The following is a 24982-nucleotide window of genomic DNA, read 5'->3' on the forward strand; positions in this document are numbered from 1 at the left end:
GTGGGTTTTGAAGGCTGAGAAGACAACTGGGCATGGCTAGGAGTAGAACCAGGTCCAGGCTTTGGGCTTAGTCCCTCCTTGCTTGTTTATTGTCTATCCAGTAGCTATTAAGCAAGCAAAGAGGATGGAAGCTGCAGCCCCCGTAAGGTGCCTTGATTTTGTCATTGGGGAGAAACGCCTACAGGTGCAAAGAAGCCAGGTAGGAGCAGTTGGTGTGGGCTGGCTGTGGCTGTAGTAGCTGGGGAGTGGGAACGCAGAGCGTTTTCCTGTGGAGTAAGATTAGTCTTGGCTGTAATGTCTCTCCGAGGAGCTGCTCTAATTAATGCAAAATACTCTAGTTATTACTTAATATAATACCAAGGCCCTTCTAAATAGTGCAAAATTAAGAGCCTTTAGTGAGTAGTGCCCACAGTTGAGGTGTGAGTTAACCGTTCAAACACCATGGTGCTTCCAGGCAGTGGCCGTGTTGGGGACACGGGGGGCAGAAGGACAAGGCCCTCCCTGGGTGTCCAAGTGCTCTGCCCTGCTCCAGCTGCCTCGGTGCCAGGGTAGCAGAAAAGCTGCCTTTACATAAAGGTGCAGCCAAAGGAAGGGCAGGGTCACCAGTCGTGTACTGCAGTCAGCGCTGGGCTGCCCTCTAAACCAGCAGCCCCTTCTCTGCTGTCCCCCGTGCTCGCTCCCTGGCTGGGCGCGGCACGGATGAACTGGAAGGAGACGTTGCCTGTCCCCGGGCCTCGGTGGCTCTGAGCGCCCCAGGGCCGAGCTCGCTGTTTCGGGGTCTCCCCTAAGAGCCCGCAGGAGCCCCGGGACCAGCGCGGGGCTCGGCCTCGCCTGCCGCCGTCGGCAGGGCGCGGGGCATGGGGTAAAGCGGAGGTTCTCCCCCGCCCGCGGGTGCAGCCCCGGCCCCGCGCAGCCCGGCAGCTCCGCATGTGCGCAGCGCCTTAGCGCGGCAGGGTGGCGGGCTGCGGAGTGCGGCAGAGCTTTGCCCAGGCGTCCCGCGAAAGGGCTGCGACTCTCCGGGCAGTCTGGGCAAAGGGCGGATGATTCCTCACTTCCTCATTGTATATAAAAACATTACCTTCCAAACTGTGCGGTGGCTCGGCTTGATAAATCCGGAGAGCTTTATTAGCATTATTATTGTTATTATTATTATGGGGTTTTGTGGTACTGTATTTTTTTCCAAGCAGGGGTACCAGTGCAACTCGTTCTGTAGCACAAACGGACCCAGAAAGGGAGAGGAAGATAAAATGAATTTAAATTCCAAAGGGGTTTCAGTGCTGGTTTCCTAGTCCCCGAGTCAGCAATGTGTTTGTGAAAATTCAGCCTTTTTGTCTCTTAGAAAAAAAGGGCTAAATCTACATCGGTGGCCCAGTCTAGGTTTGCTATTCTTTGCATTTTCTATTCAAGTGAATGAGAGTGAATGAAGTGGCCTGGGACCCTTTATTTGATCTACTCAATTGCATAAAGTGACAGAATTCTAATATATTTGTTTAATGCTCTTCAATGGGGCTTTCACTTTCTAGTTTGCAAATGAAGCCTCGATCTGCAAAGTTTTGTCCTTTTTTTCTTTCCACCTTTTTTTTTCCCTGGCAGAGAGACCATATTTCATAACTTGGGCCACGGTTTGAAGTGATTTCGAGGGGAGTTTTAGACTCGAAAAGTGGGAAATAAAGAAACAGATGTGAAGTTATTGTAAATTCTTATAGTGGGCTCTGGGGCTATTGTAAACCCACTGCAGGCGGTCCAAAGCCTCTCTTTTTCATGCTGTAATTGAAACATATTAATTAGATAATTTGTTGTTAGTTTAAAAGAAACAAATACAGCCCCTCCAAGGCTTCACAGACTCGGTTTCTTTTTGTTAATAAAAACAAAACAAAACAAAAAAAACCCAAGCCACAAAGTGACATTTATATTAAGAATCCGAGATAATTCGGTACTGAAGTTGATGAAGCTGCTAAGTTTTTTCTCCCTTTCCCAAGGACCACTTTTGAAGAAAGGCTGGCTCATAAAACTCCCTCTCAGGGGTCGCGGGGGAGTTCTTTTCTCCCTACCTGGCACAGGCTGCCCTTCCCCGCAAGGCGCGGTCCGAGAGAAAATAAATATTCTGGGTGAGAAAGAGCTGGCTTTCTTCAATAGATGATTCAGACTTGTGGGGTATAGTGTCTTGTCACACGTCGAGGGGAAAGAAAAAGAAAGAGGGAAAAAAAAAAAAAAAGAGAGAGAGAGAAAAAAAGGAGAAAGAAATATCCCGACGAGAAAGGGCTCGCATACCGTGCACTGACACGGAGCGAAACCCGAGTCGCCAAGCACGGCTGGGTTCGCGGGCTTACCTTGCACAGCCGGGCTCAACCTCATCCTCCCGCAGAAAAGAGCCTTCGCCTAGAATGAACGATCGCTTTGAATCAAGTACGCTCAACTTACAATGTCTCGCTGGCAAATAAAATAAAAAATGAAGAAATCCCCCCCCCCCCGCCTCCCGACCCCCACGAAATGCCTAAACGTGAGGGAGAGCTCGGCCGTGGCTGATTCACTCGCCCCCCCTCGCCCCTTCCCTCCGCGCTGTTGTCTCTCGCTGTTCCATTTCAGATCTGTGTTTATTGACATTGGACTTGAGCCATTAGGGAGATTTAACAAGTCAAAGCAGTAAATTCGAGCGACGCGCTGAACTGCGTATTTGTTTGAAATAAGCATCGCAACATTTACGGGAGCGGGGCGCGGGCGGAGATGCGCGTACGAGCGCGGTGCGGGCTGCGCGCTGGCGGCCCGACGCGCGCGGTGAGGGGGGTACTTGGGCAGGACTTTAAAAGTTAGGGTGCCAGTCTTGCTGTTGGATTATGTAGCCAGGAAGCCGTTGCACCTTTTGAAAATATTTTACTTTGGGGGCTAATCGTTTCAGATTGGCATCTCCGCTGCTTGCTGTACCCTTAAAAAAAATAATGCGGCTTCATCTTCTTAGCTGGGCTCGATTTCATCTTTGAGGATTTGTTCTAACTGCTAAGTCTTAAAAGAAAAAAAAAAGGAAGGAAGGAGAAAAAGAGTCCACGTCGTCTAAAAATGTAGGTCATCACTTGTTTAGGAAAAGTTTGTCGAGTTATGTGTCCATTGATCTGGTGATAAGTTTTGAATGCGTTCTTTAGCTGATCGTGTTGATATAATCGTGGGTTGGACTTGATGAATGAGTTCAGTTGTCCCCCATCTGACAAGCTTTAGCAGCTTCATGCATTTTAATCAGCCTATGATTCATGTATTTTCCACCTTTTTTCTGTGTGTGGGATCCGTTCTCTTAAAAAAAAAAAAAAAAAAAAAAAGAAAAAAAAAGGTAGCAACTGGATTAATTACCATCTACATTAATCTTAAAACTTTTGCAAGGACCTTGCCGTGTGTACTAAGAGAATGGGGATGTCACTTGTGCTGTTTATGGTCCAGAAATTCAGAGAGGGATCAGGCAGAGACAAAACCTCCTCAACATCATTGCGGTAGAGGCAGTGAACCCGCCGGTCCGCTACCATACAATGTTGCTTTCGCGCTAATAAGCTTTTAAGTGTCCGGTTATCTCCTAACTGCGCTCTTGGCGCGGACAGCCTCATCTCTGAGACACGCATTGACTGGTTTCACTAGATCGCCTCTGTCCAGTTCAACGGTTGCGTAATCCTTGCGAAATCCCTAAAAGAACTGGAGAACCCCGCGGGAAGTTGCCCGGAATCCACTTTTCATTGTAACTACTTTGCCCTTACTTTTTATAACAGCCCGTACTTTGGCTTCCAGAAAAACGGGTCCAATTTCACGTGCTACAGTTTGCAGCCTGCCGGGTTTTGATCGATAGAGATGGCGAGATGCTGGCAGTGCTGGGAGTAACAGCAATGCTCCAGGAGGCTTCACGCCAGGTAAAAGCCCGCGATAGCTCTCTTACTCGGGAAAGATTTGGAGACGCCACTTGTAAGAAAATGCCCGACTGACAAAAATTCAGTGTTCTCAGTGTTAAAAACTTAGTTCCTTAAAGATTTCTGTGTTTGCTTTCTATTGTAGAAGCTCACTAATTTTTATACTTTCCAGACAAAATTTAACTAGGGGTAGGTGGTAGGTACACATACCCCCAGACAGAGGTGTAGTGTGTATCTATATTCCGTATGAGCGTGTAGGACACAAATGCAGATATGTGTGTTAAGTATATAGATATATTTTTTAAAATCCCAAATCAACCGCACAGGCTAATGTATGTTATCTCTTCGGTAAGCCAGCTATACTGACAATTTTATCTAACATGTTATGGTATGTTAATAACTATAAATATAGGAACCAGCCTTGAAAAGGCTGCTTCAATTATCCAAATACTGTAATAACGTCATTCCTTTTTCATGAACTAATGCTTTTAGTTTTCTCATGTAAACTATTTAAAAAGACAAATAAGAAAGTAAAACTGCATTTACATATTTTAATGAGAAAATATTATTTAGACGACTAGATTCATAATTTAACGTAGACACTTCTTTAACCTTTGTCTTAAAACACACATGCTGGGAACAAGAACATCAATATTTAAAATGCCATGCTTATTCTGTACAGGAAAAGAAAGTTTTAAAGAAATGCCTTTACAGTTTCAACAGACGCTAATGTTGCTGGGGGAAGGTTCTCTTTTTTTTGTTCTTTTTTTTTTCCCTTAACTTAAGCAGTTCACAACAGAACAACAGTTCGCTTTCCAGCAAACTACCTAAAACTAGAAAGGAGTATATCAAACAAAAGTGCATTTTACACATTTTTATAATCATTCCTATGCACAAACATTTACAGTTTCCCTAGCCCCCTCTCTCTTGTCTGCAAGGCTCCAGCAGAAATCAGAATGACATCCACGGTTTGTACCTGCCGTTGTACCACTTCTCCACGTTTTATCAGTGACTTCAGCAGCTTTTCTTAAGCTGTGCCGGGTTGTGTGCTTGGTAACAGGTTTATTTTTATTATCATCATTATTGTTATCGTTTGTTTATAAGCTGTGAAATAAATAGCTACAAAATTAAAACCCCCAAACATACAAACAAACAAAAACCAAACCAAGAAACGGTCAGCTCCCCCAACCTCCGTGTTAATCAGAAGTTAACGGACAAATCAGCTTCTCTGCCTCTGCCACCTGAAAACTACAGCGAACATCCATGTTACAACAGGTACTGCAGAGCGGACCTCGTCTGACTTACAGGGCAGATGCGAGTTCAGTATTTACATTAAAAGAGGCGCTTTGTAAACAGTGTGGGTACGGAGTGAGGGATCGGGTGCCTTTGCCGCTGCACCGCGTCCTGCTCCCGCCGCGCCCCCGCGCTCGCCCCGGCAGTCCACCCGCCGCCCCCCCTTCCCCGTTCCCCCCCGCCGCCTCCCTTACCTGCGGGGCCCGGGCTGCCGGCGCACCGCTCCTTCTCAAGGGCGGCCGAGCCTCCGGGTCCCGCAGCCTTTGCCCCGCGGGAAGCACGCACAGGCGGACACACAAAGGACGCGAGCACTTTCCAGCGTTTCCAAGATCCAAGCGTTCGCTGCTTGGAGGCTGGAAACGTCGCTGCTCTCATGCGGTGAGGCTGCAGCCATTTCACACCGTTTGTGGTCTTAAAGGTCGGTCCGATACAAACCCCTGCTCTTCCCCAGACAAAGGGAGGGAAAGAGGCATCGCCGGGCCAGGCTTGCCAGGGCTCCGGCCAATCGAGGATGCCTGAAGTACTTTTGGAAAACTAATGATGCATATGGCAGTTCCTACCGGGCGGGGAGGGGGGCGGGCCGGGTCGGTTCGTTTTGCCTCAGAAGAGCGAAAAACTAAGTTCAGAACCAGGAAGGAAGCGGAGTCGTGAAGGGGGCACGGCTGAAGGGGCGAGGCAGGAGGGCAGCTCACGCAAACGGCAAAGCTCAGTTTCCCGCGGGAGAGTTGTCTCTGCTTTCGAGGAAAGGAGAAGAGAGAGAAAAGAAACGGAAGGAGGGCGAGAAGGGGAGGGAGAGAGCTCCGAGGAAACTTTGGGAGGAAAGGGACGGCGGAGTCCGTGCGGGTGGCCCGGGTCAGTGCACGGCCACGGAGTGCAGGGCGGGCGCCGGGCTGGTGAGAGTCTCGCTGGGGGTGGCCGGGCTGCTTTGGCTGGTGGCCGTCTGCGAGGACGTGGGGCTGAGTGAGGGTGGCGAGTTCGAGAGGATGGTGGGGATGGGCGCGGGCAGGGCGGGCAGGGCCGGCACCGCGGCGGGAGTAGGCTTTATGGGGACGGGGATGGCCGGCAAAGTCTGCCCCCCATGGCAGAGCGGCTTAATGGGCACGCCGTAGGCGCCGTACTCGCTGCTGGCCATGGAGATGGGGGTGGCGGTGTCGATCATGCCGGAGCTGTACATGTGGGGCCAGCCCGTGCCAATGGAGCTGCCCACCGTAGTCAACTGGTTGGGGAGGGGGTAGGCGGCCGGCATGGGCTGCATCGTGGAAAAGGCGAGGCCCCCGGGCATCTTGTACTCTCTGGCGATGATGTTCTCGATGGCGAAGGGATGCTTGAAGCTGGAGGGCTGGGACACGCCGAGGTTGTACGTGGACATCTGGGGCAGGTGGGTGCCGGTTGCTGCCAGGGCACTGAGCCGCAGCTTCGCCTGCTGTTGCAGGTACTGCGCCGCGTCCGCCGGCTTGCTGGGGGCCAGGTGGTCCGACTTGACCACCTTGAAGCGCTTGCGGCGGCGCAGGAAGCTGCCGTTCTCGAACATGTCCCCGCAGCTGGGGTGCAGCGCCCAGAAGCTGCCCTTGCCCGGCTGGTCGGGTCGACGCGGTATCTTGATGAAGCAGTCGTTGAAGGAGAGGTTGTGGCGGAGGGAGTTCTGCCAGCGCTGCGTGTTCTCCCGGTAGTAGGGGAAGCGGTCCATGATGAACTTGTAGATCTCGCTCAGGGGCAGCATCTTCTCCGGGGAGCTCTGGATCGCCATGGCGGTCAGCGAGATGTAAGAGTAGGGAGGCTTCTGATCACTGTAAGTGTTTCTGCCCGGGCGAGGCATCTTCGCTAGAGAACCCGCGGAGATCTGCAGAAGGGCAGCGACAAGGAGGGGGTCGGGGGTGGGGGAACAGAGGGGTGAGTCCGAATGGATTTGCACAGACACCCGGACGGGTCAGCGGTGGGTGTGGGGCCGGGCTGGAGAAAGAAGGGCACGGGGAAGGAGCACGACGGACCTCAGACCTCAGGGTGGGGGGGTGGGGGGGCGGGATGGGGGCAGGGTCGAAACCAACCCCGAGCTCTGCGCTGCCGGCGGAGGAAAAGCGATGTGCCTTTCTCCCAGCTCCGGCCTCTCTCAGCCTGGCCTCCCCGCAGCAGCCCGCGCCCGCAAAGTTACTCTAATGGTAGCTCTGCCGTGGTCTCGACGAAGAGGAGAAGGGGACCCCCTCCCTTCTCATTCCCTCCTCTCCCGCCCCACTCCATGCCAGCCCGGCATATGCCCACCTTAAAGTTGCTGGAAGTTGACAGTCCGCATCCGGGACGCAGCTGGGAGTCCGGGCGCTTTCCCACCCTGCTCCTCCGGCGTGTCTCTCGCTCCTTTCCCGGCCACTCTGCTCCGATTTAGTCCCGAGGAGGCAGCGAGCTGGCTTGGTTTTGGGAATCCTCTTGTACACCCCTCCCTTCTCCTCCGCGGGCTGAATCAGCTTCTTTTACACCACCGGCAGCTGGGTTATAGCAGGGGCTTGTTTGCTTCTGTGCAGCCGCGATGAGCTAAGTAGTTGCCTCCATGTCCTTCCTCTAACCATCTGATAGTTTTATGTGGTGACATGAGCAGAAAAGACCCCTGTAGAGGCGCTTCATTAATGTGCCACTTCTTTGCTATCATATGACAATCGCCTTGGGAGCAGGGGGAGGGGAGCGGGGAGGAGGGGGCTGGAGAGAAAGGCATAATCTGGTTTCATTTACACCTATTTACATGGACACCTTGGGCCAATGGGAATCATTTCCATTTGAAGACAAGGCGAGGGGTGAAAAGGCTCCGCCAGCGGAATTGCAGTGCGATGGTACCCGGTGGCTGGGGGTGGGGGGGAAGGTATGCACTAACCTCTCTGTGGACTTTGCAGGAAGCTTTAGTCTGCAATTCACACTTACAAATGGAGGTACTGAGCAGTGGGATGTTTGACATGGAAATTGCTTGGCTGTGGTATTCTGTTTGTTCTGCATTGTTATCTGATTTGTATTGTTGGCTAACTTAAGGCGAGCTTTTTTTCTCTGTAACGAGAGACTTTCTCTTTGCCAAATCCGCTCTCCCTCAGTGAAGGTTCTTTCGAGAGAAAAGATTTGGGATCACCCGTAGTCGTCCCGGGAAGTTTCCCTCCCTTCACCCCAGCCCAGGCAGGACTGTTGCTCTAGTCCGGCGGACCAGCTGGGGCAAAGCCGTGGGAGTCGCCCTAAAATACATCTCAGCGCCCGGGCTCCTGGTCCGCCGCCGGGGCAGAGCAGCCCTCCACGCCGCTATCCCGCTGCTGGGGGCCGCCAGCCGGCCGGCCTCCGGCCAAGGCGTGTGGAGGGGGGGGAGGTGCCGTAGAACAGGTCTGGGTAACCCATCCGTGTCACCAGTTACCGTGCTAACATATCGCCAGCCAGACGCCTTCCGTGGGATTTCCGCGGTGCATCTCAGGCCGCTCGTGTTCCTGCGTGCTTCCCGAAGCGCACTTGTGTGTGCGGGAGCAGGCAGGATGCGCAACACCCGAGCTGCGGCTCTCCCTGCTCCACTCTGCTGTCTCCTCCTCGGCAAGCAAGGCCCGATGCTGGAGCCGCAGCCTAGAGGAGCAGCCCCACTTCAGCTGTGTGCCCTGGGCGGAGGATCAGGCCCGGAAGGTCCCAGGCTTGCCCTGGCATGGGGGAGAAGTTTGTATGATGCGTATTGCCGAGGCTGCGGTGCGTCCTGTCACCCTAGAGCCAGAATAAAAGGTTGTCTCGGGAGCCGGGAGTCCTGGGAGGAAGAGCCTTTGTGGTGAAAACACATCCACTCCATTAACAATATTTTCGCAGTCGGTCAATAACTCACCAAAACGTAACTTAAACACGATGAATTTAGGAGATTAAACAATTTCATTAATATTGAAATGGCTGCTGAGGCTGAGCGCGCCCGCTTGAAATGCAAGCGCACGTTTTTCAATATTAACAGAAGTACTTGAAGAAAAGAATAATGTCACCTTCTTAATTCAGCAAAAATAGCTGGGGTGGGGGAGGGAGTGCAGTGCGGGCTGCTGCGAGCCGGGCTCTGCGGGCGCGTTGGGAGTCTTTTCAGAGGGACGGTCCCCATCAAGCAGGGCGCCCTGAAACCTGGCAGCAGCTTGAAAACGCGTCTCACACAGCAACTGGCTCCGACGTCGTGTGTGTTAAATTGCGTGTGTTCCCCCTCGTTCCAGCCCGGTTGCCCTCGGTCCCATCTAATCCCTCTCCTCTCGGGGCAGGATGTCGTTTAGAGAATAATGGGCAAATAATTGTGTTTCTAGGGATCCGAGAAACCGACCTCGGCCCCGCGTTGCCGAGCTAACGAGCCCTTTCTGGGGGAGACCTGCCTCATCTCAGCCCCCACCCTCCCTTGCAGAGAAGGGCCCGGGCTGTGCGTGCGGTCCAGGGCCCAGGACCTCACTTAACCGGCTCCGAGATGCCTCGTGCCAGCCGGGCAGGGCAGGAAGGCAGCTTCCCAACTTTTGGGGGGTGGTAAGAGGTGATGAACTGATGGACGTTTATTATAGGGTAGGAAAGACAATACTTTGAAATGGGAACAGATTCCTCCCAGCATCCCCTAGGACATCGGGCAGAAGGCTTCTAATTCTGTATTGAGAGCCCCCAAATACGTGTGTTTAAGGGACATCTATGGTTCTCCCCCAACTTCTAACACCCCTCAGTTTGGGTTTTGTCCCTGAGCCCAAGTTCGCTCCTGGGATGCCTGTCAAAAAGAGAGCTCAGAAACAGCGCGGGAGTAAATAAAAGTCAGGGGCTGACAATTTCTTTTCTTCCTCTTATTGCCAGTACCTTTTCTTTCCGAATAAAGGAAAAAAACAACCGCTGGCGCAAATGGGAATCCGCAAGCTGTAAAGTTAAAGAAAAGTCGACTTCCGTTGTCATTTGCTTCTCGGAGTGCGAATGAGGTATGGCTGTAAGGCACCCGATTTCTTTTTTCTTTCCAGTGCAAAGGAATGTGTGAGCAGAGGGGTAGGGCAGGCAAAGCCATCCCAGTAATTGATTCCCAAAGTTTCACCTCGTATTAAGCACGCAGCAGATTACAGACTTGGGCAATACAGGATTTAAATGTAACTTGTAGCATTCGCCTTTTACTTTGAAAGCCAACATTAGGGAGGAGGAGATGGGGCAAGTGAATCCAAATCCATTGTGCAGAAAACCAAAACAAATAGACTTCTCTTTTTTAAAGCCTAATTCAAATAAGGAGCTATAGGGAAGTGTTGGGAAAACTGTATAAAATACACATAAGTCAATTATATCAATGTGCAAACCTATTTCTTGCAATAGCCATTCAGCCCTTGCATGGAGCCCATCATGGACCACCTTTCTGCATGGAAGGTTTGCAATAGCCCCCTTTCCCACAAGCAAGACCACACACGTTTACAGATTTGGTAATAATTTATGCTAATTTTCCTCCATAAATCCACAATTCGCCTCAGTGGCAAGCAGGGTTGTTGAGAGAGGAAAGGAGACAGAAAAGTGACAAATACAATATTGATTTTTAATCCTTGTGGCTGCAAGCAGGTGTGTAGCTTTGCAGAGGGATGAGTAGGAGATGGGCTGAGGGGGGGAAGCCAAGTAGTTTTCCAAGGATACAAAAAAGGGGGGGGGGGGAGGAGGGAGGGGAGAAGGAAAAAAAAATGCACTCTGTGTGAGAGAATAGCTCACAACCTTGTTAATATTTACAAACCAGTTGGGAGAAAAGAGAAGGGAGGGGGGAAGTACCAGCTTCTTAGGGTTTCCTAGGCTGCAAAACACAATGCCAGGCTCTGAGCAAGCTTCCCCAGTTTTGGACAGTCAACTCCAGGCTGCTGGTTGTGGCTGCATTTTGCCTAAGCCTTGCTCTCTCTCTCTCTCTTTTTTTTTTTTTTTAATGGTTTTGCTTCTCTTTGCTCCTCGTGGGCTGGGAGGGAGAAAGAAGCGGTGAGATTTGGGCTCTCCCGCTTTTCTGTATGCTTGAATTCCCGGTGCAGTTTCCCGAAGCGTTCCGGCTGCTCTGGGAACGGGGGGCTTTGTCCCACACCACATTCTTCACCAAATCTGCCACTTTGGCGTGAAACTACTTAGCGCCCTTTCAAAAGGATTTTGTTCCTTTCGCAGCGAGCACTAAACAAACTCCCCCTGCCTGTCAAGGCTCCCCAAACCTGTGTTCCTGATAGCAACAGAGCTGCTCGGGATTTGCAGCGCCCTTTGTGCTCGAGGGGCCGGGCTCGGGCACGGCTGCGCCCCGCGGAGCTCGGCGCTCCCGGCCTCGGGCACCGCGCCTCGGCGCCCTTTCCCTGCCGCCGCTGGCTCCTCGTCGCTGTCGGGCTACTTAATGCCGGGCTCCCTTTATGCGCTGCTCTCGCCCGCCCCGTCGGGGACTTCAAGCACCGTGCGGCCGTGCGCCTGGCCCCGCCGCGCCACCGCCGGGGGTGGATCGGAGGACGGCCGGTCGCCACGGCCCAAGACACCCTTCCTCATGGCCGGAGGGACGGTGGACCCTGATCCGCGTCGGATTCAGGGAGGTGGCGGCTCTGGCGCTGCCCGTCCTCTCTCGTCCCGGGGGCCGCTGCGGCCCGGCGGCCCCGAGGTAGACGGGCTGGGATGCCCGAGCTCCCCCGTGTCCGCCTTGCCCCGGCCCGGGTCTCGTCCGCATGCGAGGACGCGAGTGATTTCGTCGTGCGTGGCGGCGCCGTGCCGTGGGCGGGCGGAGCCCAGGGGCACGTACGAGTCCGGCGCCGAAAGTTTGTCGAAACTCAAAGGCCTGCCGGGACGAGCGGGTCCGAGCGCTCTGGAGGCCGGGACCCGGGAGAGATGAGCCCTGAGCTGCACCCCGGCCCCCACGCTGCGGGTAGTCGTTTCGCCCGTGCCCAGCACCCTCAGAGCCCGGCTTCCTTAATCCCGGGAGGAGAGGTCTGCTCTAGAACACCTGGTTCCTGTCTGGAGCCGGCTTCCCAGGAGAGCTGTTTTCCCTCTGCCCTCTGCATGCCACCGGCGGTAGATCCACGCGCGGATGAGCGCAGTGCCGCAGGCCACCCGCACGCCCTCCAGGACCTTCCTGTGACGGCTCCGAGGGATGCCGGAGTTACGCAGGTCCGGCACACCGAGCCCGGGCTAGCCCTGCCCACCGCGATACCCGCTTTCCGCTCCCTTCTACTCCCGCACCTGGGCCACCCTGCCTCGGCTACCACCCCCCACCACCTCCCCCCCCGCAGCTCCCACCTCCGCGGGGGTGCGCAGGTGTGCGCCCGGGGCCGCGGGCTTAACCACCGCTTCAGCGCCTCTCCCCGAGCGTTTTGTTAAGTACCATGTTGTTAGTTGGGATTCCAGAGCTATTGCCCTTCGTGGTAAACTTCCCTTCCTCGAGTATTTATCTATACATTTGGGGTTTGTTTATTTATTTATTTGGAGCAGTATCGGGAGGCCTCGCAAACTTTCTCTTTTTAATCTTCCTTTTTAAATAAATGTCGCATTTCAAGCTGCCCTCTCTTCTCTTTTTCGCATTGTAGGAAATATTGAAAATGCCACCTTAGTATTGAAGGGATTAACTTGCTTTTCTCCCAGCCCCTAACTCTGGTGTAAAGGGAGCAGTAGATCAACTGTATAATGTGTGCACTGTTCGGTCATTTGTACAAGCAGAACAAAGGTTGAGCTAAGCCAAATTGCATTGCACTTGTGAACCGAGTCCCAATTTGAAGTATCTTTTACAGCAGGGGGAATGAGAACAATTTCGTGTATGTCTAAAAGGGAATAACAAAGCCACTTTCTAGAGCATCTCAAAGTGAAGTAGTGAGGCGTGACATTCCCAGGGTGAGGAGGGACAAAGGCAGGGTCAGGGGGATGAAAAAGGGAATCAAACAGCCACTTTCACATGTCTGCCCTCAACTGCTGCACCTCTCCATAATAGGAAACAACTGTTGTAAAAAGGGGGATTGCTCCCATTCATTCAAAATAGCAAATGATAGCTAAACAACATTGTCAAAACTGAATCAACTTCTGTGCAGTACCACCCAGAAAAAGGTATTGTGTTTTGGTTAATAGCTGGGTGGAGCAAACTTGATTTTCCTTTCTTTCTTTTTCTTCCTTTCTTTACTTTTTTAAAAGGACTCTTCTGTCCAAATCAGTCCGTTTCATAAACTTTATTTTCAATCATCAGCTTTTTTTTCCAAGCCATGCTCATCTCCTTCACGCTTTCTCCCACAGACTGTTCTTGTCTTGGTGTTACGACGTAGAAATCCAGAAAGAAAGAAGTAAGGCTGAGTCCCCCTCCCGCCGCGGCCGGAATCGCGGTGCAAAACCCATAAGCAGTGCAATTCTTCCCTGAACGGCACGGCTGTGACGCTGGGCAAAGCCACCTTTAAACGACTAAGTTATTACTTAGTCAAACATTGTGAAATGGTTTTTATGACAATTGACGATGATTTCCAATTGCATATCCACAAGAATAATGGGGCGCACGTTACGGTTATTTCCCCTCTTTAAAAGCAAAGGTAATAACCGCTTGCGGAATGCAGGCTCCGGCAAACTTTAAGAGAAACATTTTCCTCCATTGTGTGAAGTCTTTAACGAGCCGGGATTTAATTAGGGTCAGAACTTTGAATGCTTGTGTTTTTCTCCCTGTTGGCAGGGGGCATGTTTGCAAACAGATCCGTAAGTTACAGCCGTAAAGCCGCGGCGCGGTGGGGAGGGCGGGCCGGTGTGAGTGTGTGGGCGCCGGGGCTCTGTGCTTGCCCTTCCTGCCGCTGCGCCCCCTCCCCACGCCGCCCGCCCGGCTGCCACCCACCGAGCTGCCCAGGGACAGAGAAGACAATTCCCGAGCGAGGAGCTCCCCGCCCCCGCGGCCCGGCCGGGTCCCGCTCCGCTGCGGGGCGGGACGGCACCGCCCGCCAGACCCCCCCCCCCGCCCCGGCCCTTGCACACATGTGGAGCCCGGCCCGTCTCACTGGGAAGGCGGCCGGCGGGAGGGGCAGCGCCTGCCTCGGCGCGCAGTGTTTCTAGAAGAGTAACAGTGCTGCCCGCTGCCCTCTCCCCGTGCTGCCGGGCCCGTGGGCCGGTTCGGGGGTCTTGGGATCGGCTGCGAGCGTCGCGGGCGGCAGCTCGGCGCTGGGCAGCGCTTTCTGCGGGTCCCGGCTCCCGAGCAGGGGAGGGCAGGAGGGCGGCAGGGCAGCCTGGCAGCTCCAGGAGAAACGCTGGCTGCGTCTTCCGAGGCGAGCGGCTCGCAGCGCATCCTTATATTTGTTGAAGTTCTCCGCCTGCCTCAGCTCCCCGCCTGGTAGCCTCACGACGAGAGCCAAGCTCCCGTCTTCCCATCAACCTCAGCTCTGCAGCAAAAAACATATTAACCTTCTTTAATATTTCATTTCTGGAAGAGGTTCTTTGGATCTAACTTTAGAAAAGATTTCCCCGCAGCGATTTCTTCCCTTATATTTTTTCTCTGTCTTTATTATCGAGCGATACTGTAGTCATACAGCATTTAATTAGCTAAAGAGGAAAGAATTTGATAGAGGGTGGGTTTGGGTTTTTTTTTTTTCCTTTGGCGAGGAAAGATTTTAGAAGGGAATGAAAGACATGGCGAATCAGAGTTTTTTGAGCTCTGGAAGCGAGATGTCTGCTTTGTCGTTCAAGGGAAAGCCCCCTCGTATTTATGATGCTAGGAAGCATTGCAGACTAAATTTGCTCTCTCTTGGGCCACGACCTGTAAACCCCTCGCCCTGTATTTTAGGTGACAGCAGGTTCAGTAAGCACCACCGTCGTCGACCCCGAATGACGCTTTCCAGAAGCCCCGCGGCAGCGGGATGGAGCCGGGGCCAGCCCCGAGCCCGGCCCGCAGCCGCCCGGCCCCGTCGACCTGTGGGGGTAGCGCGGAGCGGCGCGGAGCAGCGCGGAGCTGGGCGGAGCTGCCCGGGTAAACTGCTTGTGTATTTCACATTATCATCCCGCTATCTGCAGGCAATGTAGATTTTCTAAAGATCTAATGAATAAACAACCAGCAAGTGCTGGCGGTGTAATTTACATTGTTAATGCCTACATGTGTATAATAAATATGCATTTGTATGCCTTCAAATAAACTCTTTTTAGTTTCTAACCTGTGGTGGTTTTTTTAAAAAGCCGTCTTTTCCAAGAAACCGATTTTCCTTTTCGTTTCCTGAGCTGGTAGGAAAGGAAGAGACTAGCAAAGCGCTCCACGCCTGATTCCGTGAGAGGGGGGGATGTGCGGGCCTGGGCGCAGCCTGCCCGCTGCAGCGAGCCCCGGGACGCGGCGGGCGCAGCCGCCGCCCGCTCCCCCGGCGCGGCAGGCGAAGGCCGCGGCCAGACAGCGGCGGGCACTCGCTTCTCAGTTTAACTTGCCGCGCTTTTAACGGCAGAACAATTTAAATGTACAATATTAGCTCACAGTATTAGTCTGGAGGTGCAAAGAACAATCCATTCAGAGACCGAGCTTCAAAGGCACCGGATTCCCCTCCAGGAAAAGTTTACCAGTGTGGCTGCTCCCTCCCTCCTTCCCTGCTTCCCCCGCCTCCCCTCCCTCGTCGGAGACAAACGGTTTTCCCTGAACGCCTCTGTAGAGGGCATCCCTGACCAGATTTCCGTCGCCTCGCCGTGTAGAGCCCCGCTCCCCGTGCTCCGGGCCGCGGAGCTCGGTCGCTCCGTGCGCAGCGCCGCCGCCTGCCCGCGGGCTCCCCGCGCTGACACCGGCGGCGGGAAGGCGAAGCTCCCTCTCGCTTCCAGATCTGCGGATCAGCAGCCCCTGCTGACTTCACCTTGGGAGGGATAAAGATTTTCTTCTCATTTTTCGCTGCAAACCAGGTGCCACTTTCTTACACCGCTTGATGGCAAATGTCTCATCTTCAGCGAGCTGTATCTGGCATACATTATTTTAATTAAGTCTATGGCGATTTACTTTCCTCTGAGATCCATTCCACGGTGCAATTAGGAACGTATTGGTGCTAGCACATATGAATATTCAGGAGAGTGTCAATTAATTAGCAGACAGAGGAATCTCATTACGGTGCTCAAAGCCCTTTTAGTGCTAAGCAGAATTAAGGGGGCATTTGCCAATGTGCTGGATTAGTGAATATTTTACTGCGCGCTCATTTAACTTCATTATCATAGCACTTACGCTACTCTCTGATTTTATTAATTAAATTGCTCATTAATTTATCCGGAAAGGGGGATAAAAGTTTTATGACGCCACAGCACTCGCGTAGACGTCTAAAAAAAGCCCGCTCCTGCCCTGCGCTGCCGTTCCGCGGGGAAGCGGTTCCCCGGGCGCGGCGGGATGCCGGGCAGCGGGCGCGGAGCGCTGCGCCCCTCCTCCGCGCGCGGCCCTATCTCCCCTCGCCCCAGAGACAGGTGTAGCGCGGCGCGGGAAAGGGATCGCTGGGAATTTGGGGCGTAGGGTGCGGGCTTCGGCTTTTTTTCCCGGTTTTTCCCCCCGTTTTTTCACCTGGGGAAGCGGGAAAGCCGGGAAAGGTGCGATTAACCCCCTAATCTCCGCGCCAGCTGCAGGAAGAAGAGGAATACGCTCCCCTTTCCTGGCACTCCGGACAAACCCGAACGCGATCTCTTTCCGGGAGAGCCGAGTGTTTCGCGGGGCGCGCAGGCAGGTGGACTGTGAACATTGGAAGGCAGCGAGGAGGATTACGCTCATTTTCTAATTAGGCAATACTTGAATCCTCGTAATTTTTCCGAGGAGCATTGTATTAAGAGCAGCTATTTAAAAAAAAATGTCCGTGGGATATTGTGCTTTGCAAAAAACAAACAAAAATTCCCTCAGAAATGTTTAATATTAAATATTAATCGGATTTAAATTCAATAGCCGTATCTTGCGACGGTTATAGATGCGCGGGAAGCTATAAATAATCAGCCCTTGTGCATCTTCACACAGGAGGGATCGACCCCGTGTCAGCAGAGGCTCCGCAGAGGAAAGGGAGACCGATGGAAATGTGTTTAAAAAGTCACCTCCGTTTCAACACCGAGCGTGGAATTTGCCCAAAAAGGTTAGAAAGACAAATATTAAATCTGTCTTCACAAAGGGAGTCGCTAAATAGATCCGAAATTAATATGCATGTAAAATTAATTAGCTGCATTTCACGACATCAAAATAAGTACCTGGGAAACAAGAACACCTTCTGGGCATTTGGCACCATATGCTAGAATTATACTTAATTGACTAATTACATAAATTAGGCATTAATTGCACAACACATCAAGTATAAAAGATATCTCAATTAATTGCGCGGGGAGGCGAAGGTTAAAGGGGAGGCTGGCGCTCCGGCCAGGGCGGGTGCCGCGAGCTGTGGCCGGAGCCCGCCGCTGGCTTCGGGCGGTCATTAGCGCGTGGAGACAGACAGCCGAGTTCATTAGAATCAATTACCCCGCCGAAGATTGATTAGCGCGTGCCAGGGCGCGGCGTCCCGCCGCCCGCCTCTCCGCACGGGCGCGCGGAGCCGCCCCTGCCTCAGGCGGAGGCCGCTGCCGCCTCAGCCGCGCCGGGGGCCGCCGGAGCCTGCTGCCGCCCCAGAACACGGTATGGCCCGGGTCGGGACGTGCTCTTCGTCGGGCGCTGCCCTCTCTTGTTGGGGTTCCGTGGTGGTAGGTGCCCCTGCCCTCCTCCTCTGTGCCCGCAGGAATTTGATTCTGGGGAGAAAACTCCCTTCCGTGGGGAAAAGGTGCGGGCTTGGCTTGCCTTCCAGTGAAGTCAGTCAGGTTTTCCCTGAGAGCAGGATTAAGTTTGGGGTAACATTAAAAGCTTGAGGTAACCAGAGCTATGGCATGCTGTTTCTGTGCCTCTGAGGTGTGAGGGCATTGATGCCCTCCGTAGGCCCAGCACCCTCCTCGAGGTTTAGGGTGGCTGCCTGGAAGCTGAGGAGCTGCTTGAGAGTGCTGCTCATCTCCTCAGAAGTAAAGGAGTGTCTGTTGCCACCTGGCGGGACCCAAAAAGGTGCCAGGCTACCTGCAGTTTGCCTTGTGGCTAACAATTTCATTATGAGGGTGGTTGTGTTAAAGGGCAGGAAGGATTTTTAACTGATGGGAGTAATTACATCTTAAAAGCGTGAAATGGTGAAAATCAAACTGGGCAGGGAGCTGCAGGTACCAAAGAGGGCCCAGGCTGTGGGGCAAGCAATGGAAAGATTTTAATGGTAAAAGTTTTTGGGGAGGGACTGATGTCTGGTTTGCATTTACACTGGGATTTGCTGAACACCATGAAGTAAAGAAACCAGGCCTACTCTGCACTTGTGTTGAGGTGACTGGTGAAGCTGGGGCCAGGTGTGCATGGCAGGGCAGGCATCAGAGGTGGCTTGCTCCTGCCTTTGTGAGAAGATTTGGGGATTTTCTGCTGGTTTCTTTCGTGAATCTGCCTTACTAATGTATGTAAAATTTGGCTTCCTCCCCTTTGTAAATTAATACTTCTTCCCCTTTATGTATTTGTAAATAAACATTTCACAGGAAGTGGTCTGGTTGCATTAGTAACAATATAGCCTGACTCCTGATGGGCTAGAAAACAGATGAAAACCTGCCACACGTCTATCTTTTTATTGAGACAAAATGTTCGTTTTGATGTAGCAGTTTTGTGCTGTTGCCAGATGCTGAAGGTACTTGAGGGAGATGTTGACAAGTGGATAATTGTCAGCAGAACTAAAATAGACACTTTGTTTACAGTTGAGCATGATTAATTGAGAGTAAATAAAACAGAAGCTCTGTTCATAAACTCTCTCAGCAGCTCAAGTTCAAAATCAGGCAGTATACTCTAGAAAGGAAGGCACTGAACCTGCTATGGTTTTCGATCAAGGGCTTGTTTGCAGGGGTCAGTAATGAGCTCGGTAATTAGAACACAAGGTGCAGCGTGGGGCACCAAGCCTCTAGGCTTCCAGCCACATGCTTTCCTGCTTGCTTTTTCTCTCTGCTGGTTTCTACCCCGCTTCGTTTTGGTTAATATGGCTGGATCACAAAGGGTTCTGCATCACATCTTAATGTAAAAGGTGATGTGCATCTGAATGCTGGACACTCTTGACATCTTCAGTTAAAATGAGGGCGCAGATGCGGTCTAGGATCTTGATCAACAGTAAAATACTAAGTGATGCAGTAACCTTTCTTCCTGTGTTGTAACTTAAGGTGGTTATTGAATACTTCATGCTTCGTAACGGTACTAAGCTGCACAGGTTAGTGTTGATGGGCAGTAAGCCCCAGGTGTGCTTTGCAATTTTTTTGTAAATCAAGAGAGGTTTCTACTCGTGTCTCGGTCGCAGTGTGTTGTAGAGTTGTACAGAAGGTGGCATAGTTAGTATCCAAGTGATACTTATGCCGCTCAGACTAGACAGATGCTGCAGCTCAACTGGAGGAGGGGAAAATAGCACTTAGCTCTTCGGAATTGCCTGAATGTGCATATCTTTCTCAAAATTATAATTTCTCTTTTCTCCTTTGTGCTTTGATGTACTCTGAAGCCACTTCCTGTGTATTACTCTTCCTTTAATGGATGGAAGCCCTACTAAGAGAATGTTGTAGAAGCTAACTTAGCCTCCCCAGTGTGTAGCACACTTTTAAGTTATGAGCATTTTAATTTATATTCAAACTTCCTGCCTGGGTCGTGTCCTTAGGTGGCCAGTAGTTTAAGAATAGCATATCCATGTGTACACCTGTTACCAGTGGACATTGAGGTGCCTGTAAGTGGGTTGCAGCTGCTCACAGCCTGTAAACGAGCCACATGCTTGCTCTATCAGTACTGAAGGGGAGAGGTAAGCTTTCTTGTTAATGGCTGTTGAATCAGTTTACTGCAGCATGCAGCTTTCTTCTTTTTTTTGTAGTAACTCTGTCCTGTAGTCATGGACTTTGACTGGAAAGGGTCTGGTGACAGCAGTCTCTGCCAGTTTCCAAGGAATGCCTATATGAGAATATCCTCCCATCTCAGGCCCACGGTTTAAAGATGTGGTTCTTGGTGACTGTGTTACAAAGGGTCTTTCAGGAGTGTTTGGGAACTACTTGTCTATTACACCTGTATCTGCTTTGAGGGAGAGTAAAACTGACAGGAATTTGTAAGAGGGGCATGGTGGTAAATGTTTATCTCTGCAACAACCTTTAGTTATTTTGCACTCTGAAGCAGTTGTGCCACCAGCCTCCTATCCAGGAATAACAGCACTGAGGGTGCTGCTAGTGCAGTCTGTGGGTGTGATGGGGCTCCATCACCCATGCAAAATGGACTTCTTGTGTCTAGCATTGCTCCTGCAGCTCATTGGCTGCTGGGCTCCCATCCAAGTGGGGACCATTGGTCTTGGAGCCATGCTTAAGGATATTTATTCTAATTGGTCAATAGCTTGTCAATGGGGTTATTAATCAATATACACTTAGATAGTTTATGCTACCTCAGCCAATATGATTGCTATATCCTTACTATTTCTCCAGTCCATTCAAAACCCTTTCCCTTCACTATATCTGTGATCATGGCTTGCTCATCCCTCATCTAGAATGTGTGTCTTCCTCTGGAGCATATGCTTGTCTAAGCTGCAGCAGTTGCTTGCCTGTGCATCTCAGAAGTGCCCCAGGATGCTCCCCAAAGGCTGCGGCACTTCAAAGAGATGCTGCAGGCTCATAGCAGCCAGAAAACAGGCGCTTGCAGTGCTCTAAGCCCCAAAGGTGGCTGCTGGCATAGATGTAAGAGGAAAAGCTCCTTTCAAGGAGCAGCTTTGGAGTTTCCTTCTGTAGGGGAGCACTGGGCACTTCAGGGACAAGGCAGCAAGCCAGGATCATCTGTGCAGGTTGTGAAGATCTTCCCAGAAGCTAGAGCAGCTGTGTGGGGAACTCCTGGGTGAGTTAAAGAACCAAGGGGAAGGCTGGGGAAGTTTCCCTTGCGGAGAGATGAGAGCATTGTCTGTTCTGCTGATGGTAAGCTTTGCAGCCTCCAAGTTATTGCTGTCTTATACTACCTTAAGTCTATTGTGTTACTTGTTTGGATGGTGGTAGGTGTCAGCTCTCCAAACAGCAGACCCTACTTATTTGCAAGACAGAAGGGGGGGGTCAAAAAAAGCGTTTTCCATATGTATGTCAACTTTGCACTTTCACTTAAATGTCTGGTCAAGGACTGTCAGAAAATACTTATGAGATAAAATCCCTTTGGCCATATGCATGAGCCTAACTTACCTAGCACCTATAAAGGGTAAATTCTAATTCAGTCATAAAACAGGCCCAGAGGCAGGGGGTTCTGCTTCAGTTGACATCAGTGGAATTGGTGTATTTTACAAATGGTAATCATCTACCTTATTCAAACGTGATTTGTGTGTAACTTCTGAGTGAGGATATTTTCAGTTTGTCAACGACCCATAAACAAGAGTTATGCTGCTCGGACCTACAGGAATGTCTATTTTAAAATGCCATAAATCTTACTGACTCTGCAGTGTATAGCAAACCTAAGTCTAAAGTCTAAATGACCACATGATATGCTGTAGTAGTGCCAAAAGGTCTGAGCAAAAGTCCAGGCCTCACTGAAGAAGGTGACATCCAATCTCATGCCCTTCTACTTTTTACACATCTTTTCAGCTGCTGTGGCCTGACAGCTGTGTTGGACTGGTAAGATGGTGTGAACTGGTCTAACTGGCCCAGAGAGACTTCCTTGTATAATGTATAACTTGTATAACTGTCCTAGCTTCCTTGTATAATGCCCCAGGGTTTGAAGGGCATAAGCAGCAGATGGATGTGTGGGGTATTCTTGTGGTCAAAAGTTAGTAGCAGATCCTGAAGGTAGTCTTTCTCTGGGCACAAACCTTGAGGCAACCAATCATTTGCTGCTTCATTATCTTGAGAGACCTTGAGTTGAAGTCAAAATTGAAAGAATGAGCCAGACTCATGAAGGTGAATGTGTCTGCAGCTGATGTGTGGACACATGCTGATAGCCATCTGCTGGGATTCGTTGTAGGTAGCTGCAGAAGTACGTTTTCATGTGTAGACTGTGGATGCTATGTGGGGGATGTGTTTTATATGCATATGCTGCCCAATTAAATAGGGGCATAGGTATTACAGTCTGTTTAAGAGGTGCTTATCTTACTGTGTACTCTTAGGAAAGACTGTCTTAACCATTACATGTTTTTTTTGCAAAATAGAATGCCTCTTTTAAGAGGTGTTTGAACATGAAAATCTTGAGAGAGCGTGCACAGTTTTCCTTCTTCACTCTGGGTATGTAAAGTTTTTATGTATTTGCAAAGTAGAACTTTGTTTAACTTAGTTGTCATTAATGGTTAGAGATGCCACGGTGCTAGTACTTTACAGGTCAATTATACATAAAGCATTGCAACAGGATTATTAGAAGGTATTGTGCGATTGAAAATGTATGCGGTACAGGAAGGGGCACGAAATTGCTGTGTACTTAGCGTGTATAATGCAGCTTGCTCAATTTGTTCCTGGCTATTCATAGGAGAGTACATTTTCTCTTTTTAATTGCACAAGATGACAGGACCTTTTAATTAAGGTGGCATCTATAGTATTCATATACTGCAAAACCCACAAATGACTAAAACTTAATAGCGCCATAAAAACTATGGTTAAAGCTTTTACCAACACTGCCATCACAGCAAGAGGTTTTAAATCAAGTATGTCAGAAGCGATCTTATGCCTACACAGAGGCTACTGACTCCAAGAGTAGAGCTGGTTTCTTTTCCTACAGAAATAAGTCTTTGTGAATTTTTTTTTTTTAATGGTTGTAGCAGTGGAACTCATGAGCAGCCCAGCTGCCCCTTCAGGGGTACCTGTCCTCCCTTCTCACATTTCTGCAACTTCTGTAAAATCCTGTGTAAGTGAGATACTGCTTAGGAAAGAGGATAAAACTACTCTTCATCACTAAAGTTTCCTGCTGGTTTCAGTGGGACAGAAGGGCAGAGAATGTGAGCTTTGTGTATGGATAGATGTGCGAAAGCAGACAGAGTGTCAGGGGCTGTAGGAGCAGTGTAAGGCAGGAAGCCTCAGTGCTGTTCAGCTTTGATGCTGACTCACTGTCTTGCTTGGGGTGAACCACACAATCCAGTTTAGGGATTGCATGATTGCAGTAGGGTCACTAATATAACGTGAAGTTAATAATTTACAAGTTCTTTAGCAAGTATCTCATCTGTTGAGCTGATCTTGTAGTGGGGATATTCCTTCACCATCCCCATTTCAGAGCATGCTACGTTGTGGCATCCCAGCATCCTGCTACTGAGGTGGGATATGTGTCAGTGTCAGTTGAACATTCCTTGGTATTGTCTTGGTAACCCTGGTAAAAATGAAAATAGTTCTCAGTTGTGTTTATAAGGGCTTAGGGTTGTGTGTTTTTTTGGTTGGTTAGGGTTTTTTGTGGGTTGTTTCTTTTCCTTTTAATAAAGGAATATTATGCAGATGCTTAACGTATGGCCTTAGTGCTGCCAAGAGCTTTTTGTGGTTTTACTTGTGTTTAGTCTATGGAAAAAGCACCTTTGTGTATATGTGCCAGCTACTGCAGGGAATGATTGCAGGCATTTCTTTTTTCCACAGAATTAGATATTTAACAGTTTGGTTTTAATCATAATGTCATGATGCATGGAGTTCCTCAAACACACTTTGTTATCAATTAAGAAATAAACCCGTTTGTATTATTCAACATTTCCTCTGGGAAAGCAACATGATTTTTACCTTATTGCTAAAAATACTGCATTGTTTACCAGATGAGTATTTAAATAATTTAAAGACGTTATTCCAAAGAGAGATCTTGTTAGAGTGAAAAGTGCTTTACCATGAGAACCTCTAGCAAAAGAGAGGTGGAAAGAGTAAACAGGGAAAGAAGGAGGGACCTAGGGATGTATTAACATTTAGCAACACTAAAATGAATTGTGTTAATCATGTCTGGTTTGATATTAGGGGATTATGCTAAATGAGTGTGTTTTCTCCATTGTCAGGTTTTTAGTGCTGATTTTTCACCTGTGGGTGTGGAAGCAGGCATTTGGGGATTGTACTACGCAGGGCTTTGACTACTGCGGTGGTTCAGCGGGCTTGAATCCTTGAATCTTCAGTCCCCTTTGTATCACTAGTGTAATCCCAAGGGCCCTGAGTGGCAGGAGTTAATTACCTGAGTAGGCAATTCCCACACATGTGACTTGGGCTTCATGGCACAGGGAAAGCTGTATATCCTCCTCTTCCAGCTCTTTACCTCAACCATCTACCTTTTGTTCTGCTTCCTGTTATCCAGAAAGCTGTGGGGCCTTAGTTCAGCACATGCCTGGTTCATCCAGCAAGGGAGCTGAAGTTGGGACTACCATTGTGTTCTGACAGAAGTTAATGTAGCCCTAAAAAGCCCTAAAATTGGAAGTAGAATAAAGCTATTTAAGCCTATCTTTAAGCCCTTTGTTGCTCAAAGGATCCTTTGTTGGATGGGGTATGGATGGAGTATGGATCCTATGATAAAGCAGTACTTTTGAGAACACACAGAACATCTAAGGTGATGATGGAGCCTGTGAATCAGTGCTTATCAGAAAGTATGCCCTAAGCTCTAACACAAGGTAGAGTCAGTCTGACATGTTCTAGGGAAGGTCCCCAGACCATTTTACTACTGAAATGGATTAATTTATTTTACAAACATTTCATGTGAATCACCTTAATCTTGGCATATGTCAGGTTGCACATGCAGATTAGTACTCTTCACAAGACAATTCAAATTGGACATTGAAAGAGAGGGATGGAAATATGTAAACAGATTTTCATAAAGTGTGATTGCTTGTCTGAGCCCCAGGTCACGAAAAGAACTTGTCTTGCTTCTCATTTCATCTGTTAAATGACTTGCAAACACATGCTTAAATTTAATCCTAGAGATTAAAACATTTGGTAAT

The 24982-nt window shown here is 50.2% G+C and overlaps 1 protein-coding gene across 1 annotated transcript; it reads right to left on the bottom strand.

Moving 5' to 3' along the window:
- Positions 1 to 6027: 6027 nt before the first annotated feature.
- FOXB1 (forkhead box B1) lies at positions 6028 to 6990 on the bottom strand (the record flags this gene model as incomplete). Its single annotated transcript, XM_084268378.1, has 1 exon — positions 6028 to 6990. One exon carries the CDS (start codon positions 6988 to 6990, stop codon positions 6028 to 6030), a length of 963 nt encoding a protein of 320 aa, XP_084124504.1.
- Positions 6991 to 24982: the final 17992 nt, after the last annotated feature.

Source organism: Gallinula chloropus (genome assembly GCF_964237585.1).
Source record: "Gallinula chloropus genome assembly, chromosome: 9".
NCBI classification, from domain to species: domain Eukaryota; kingdom Metazoa; phylum Chordata; class Aves; order Gruiformes; family Rallidae; genus Gallinula; species Gallinula chloropus.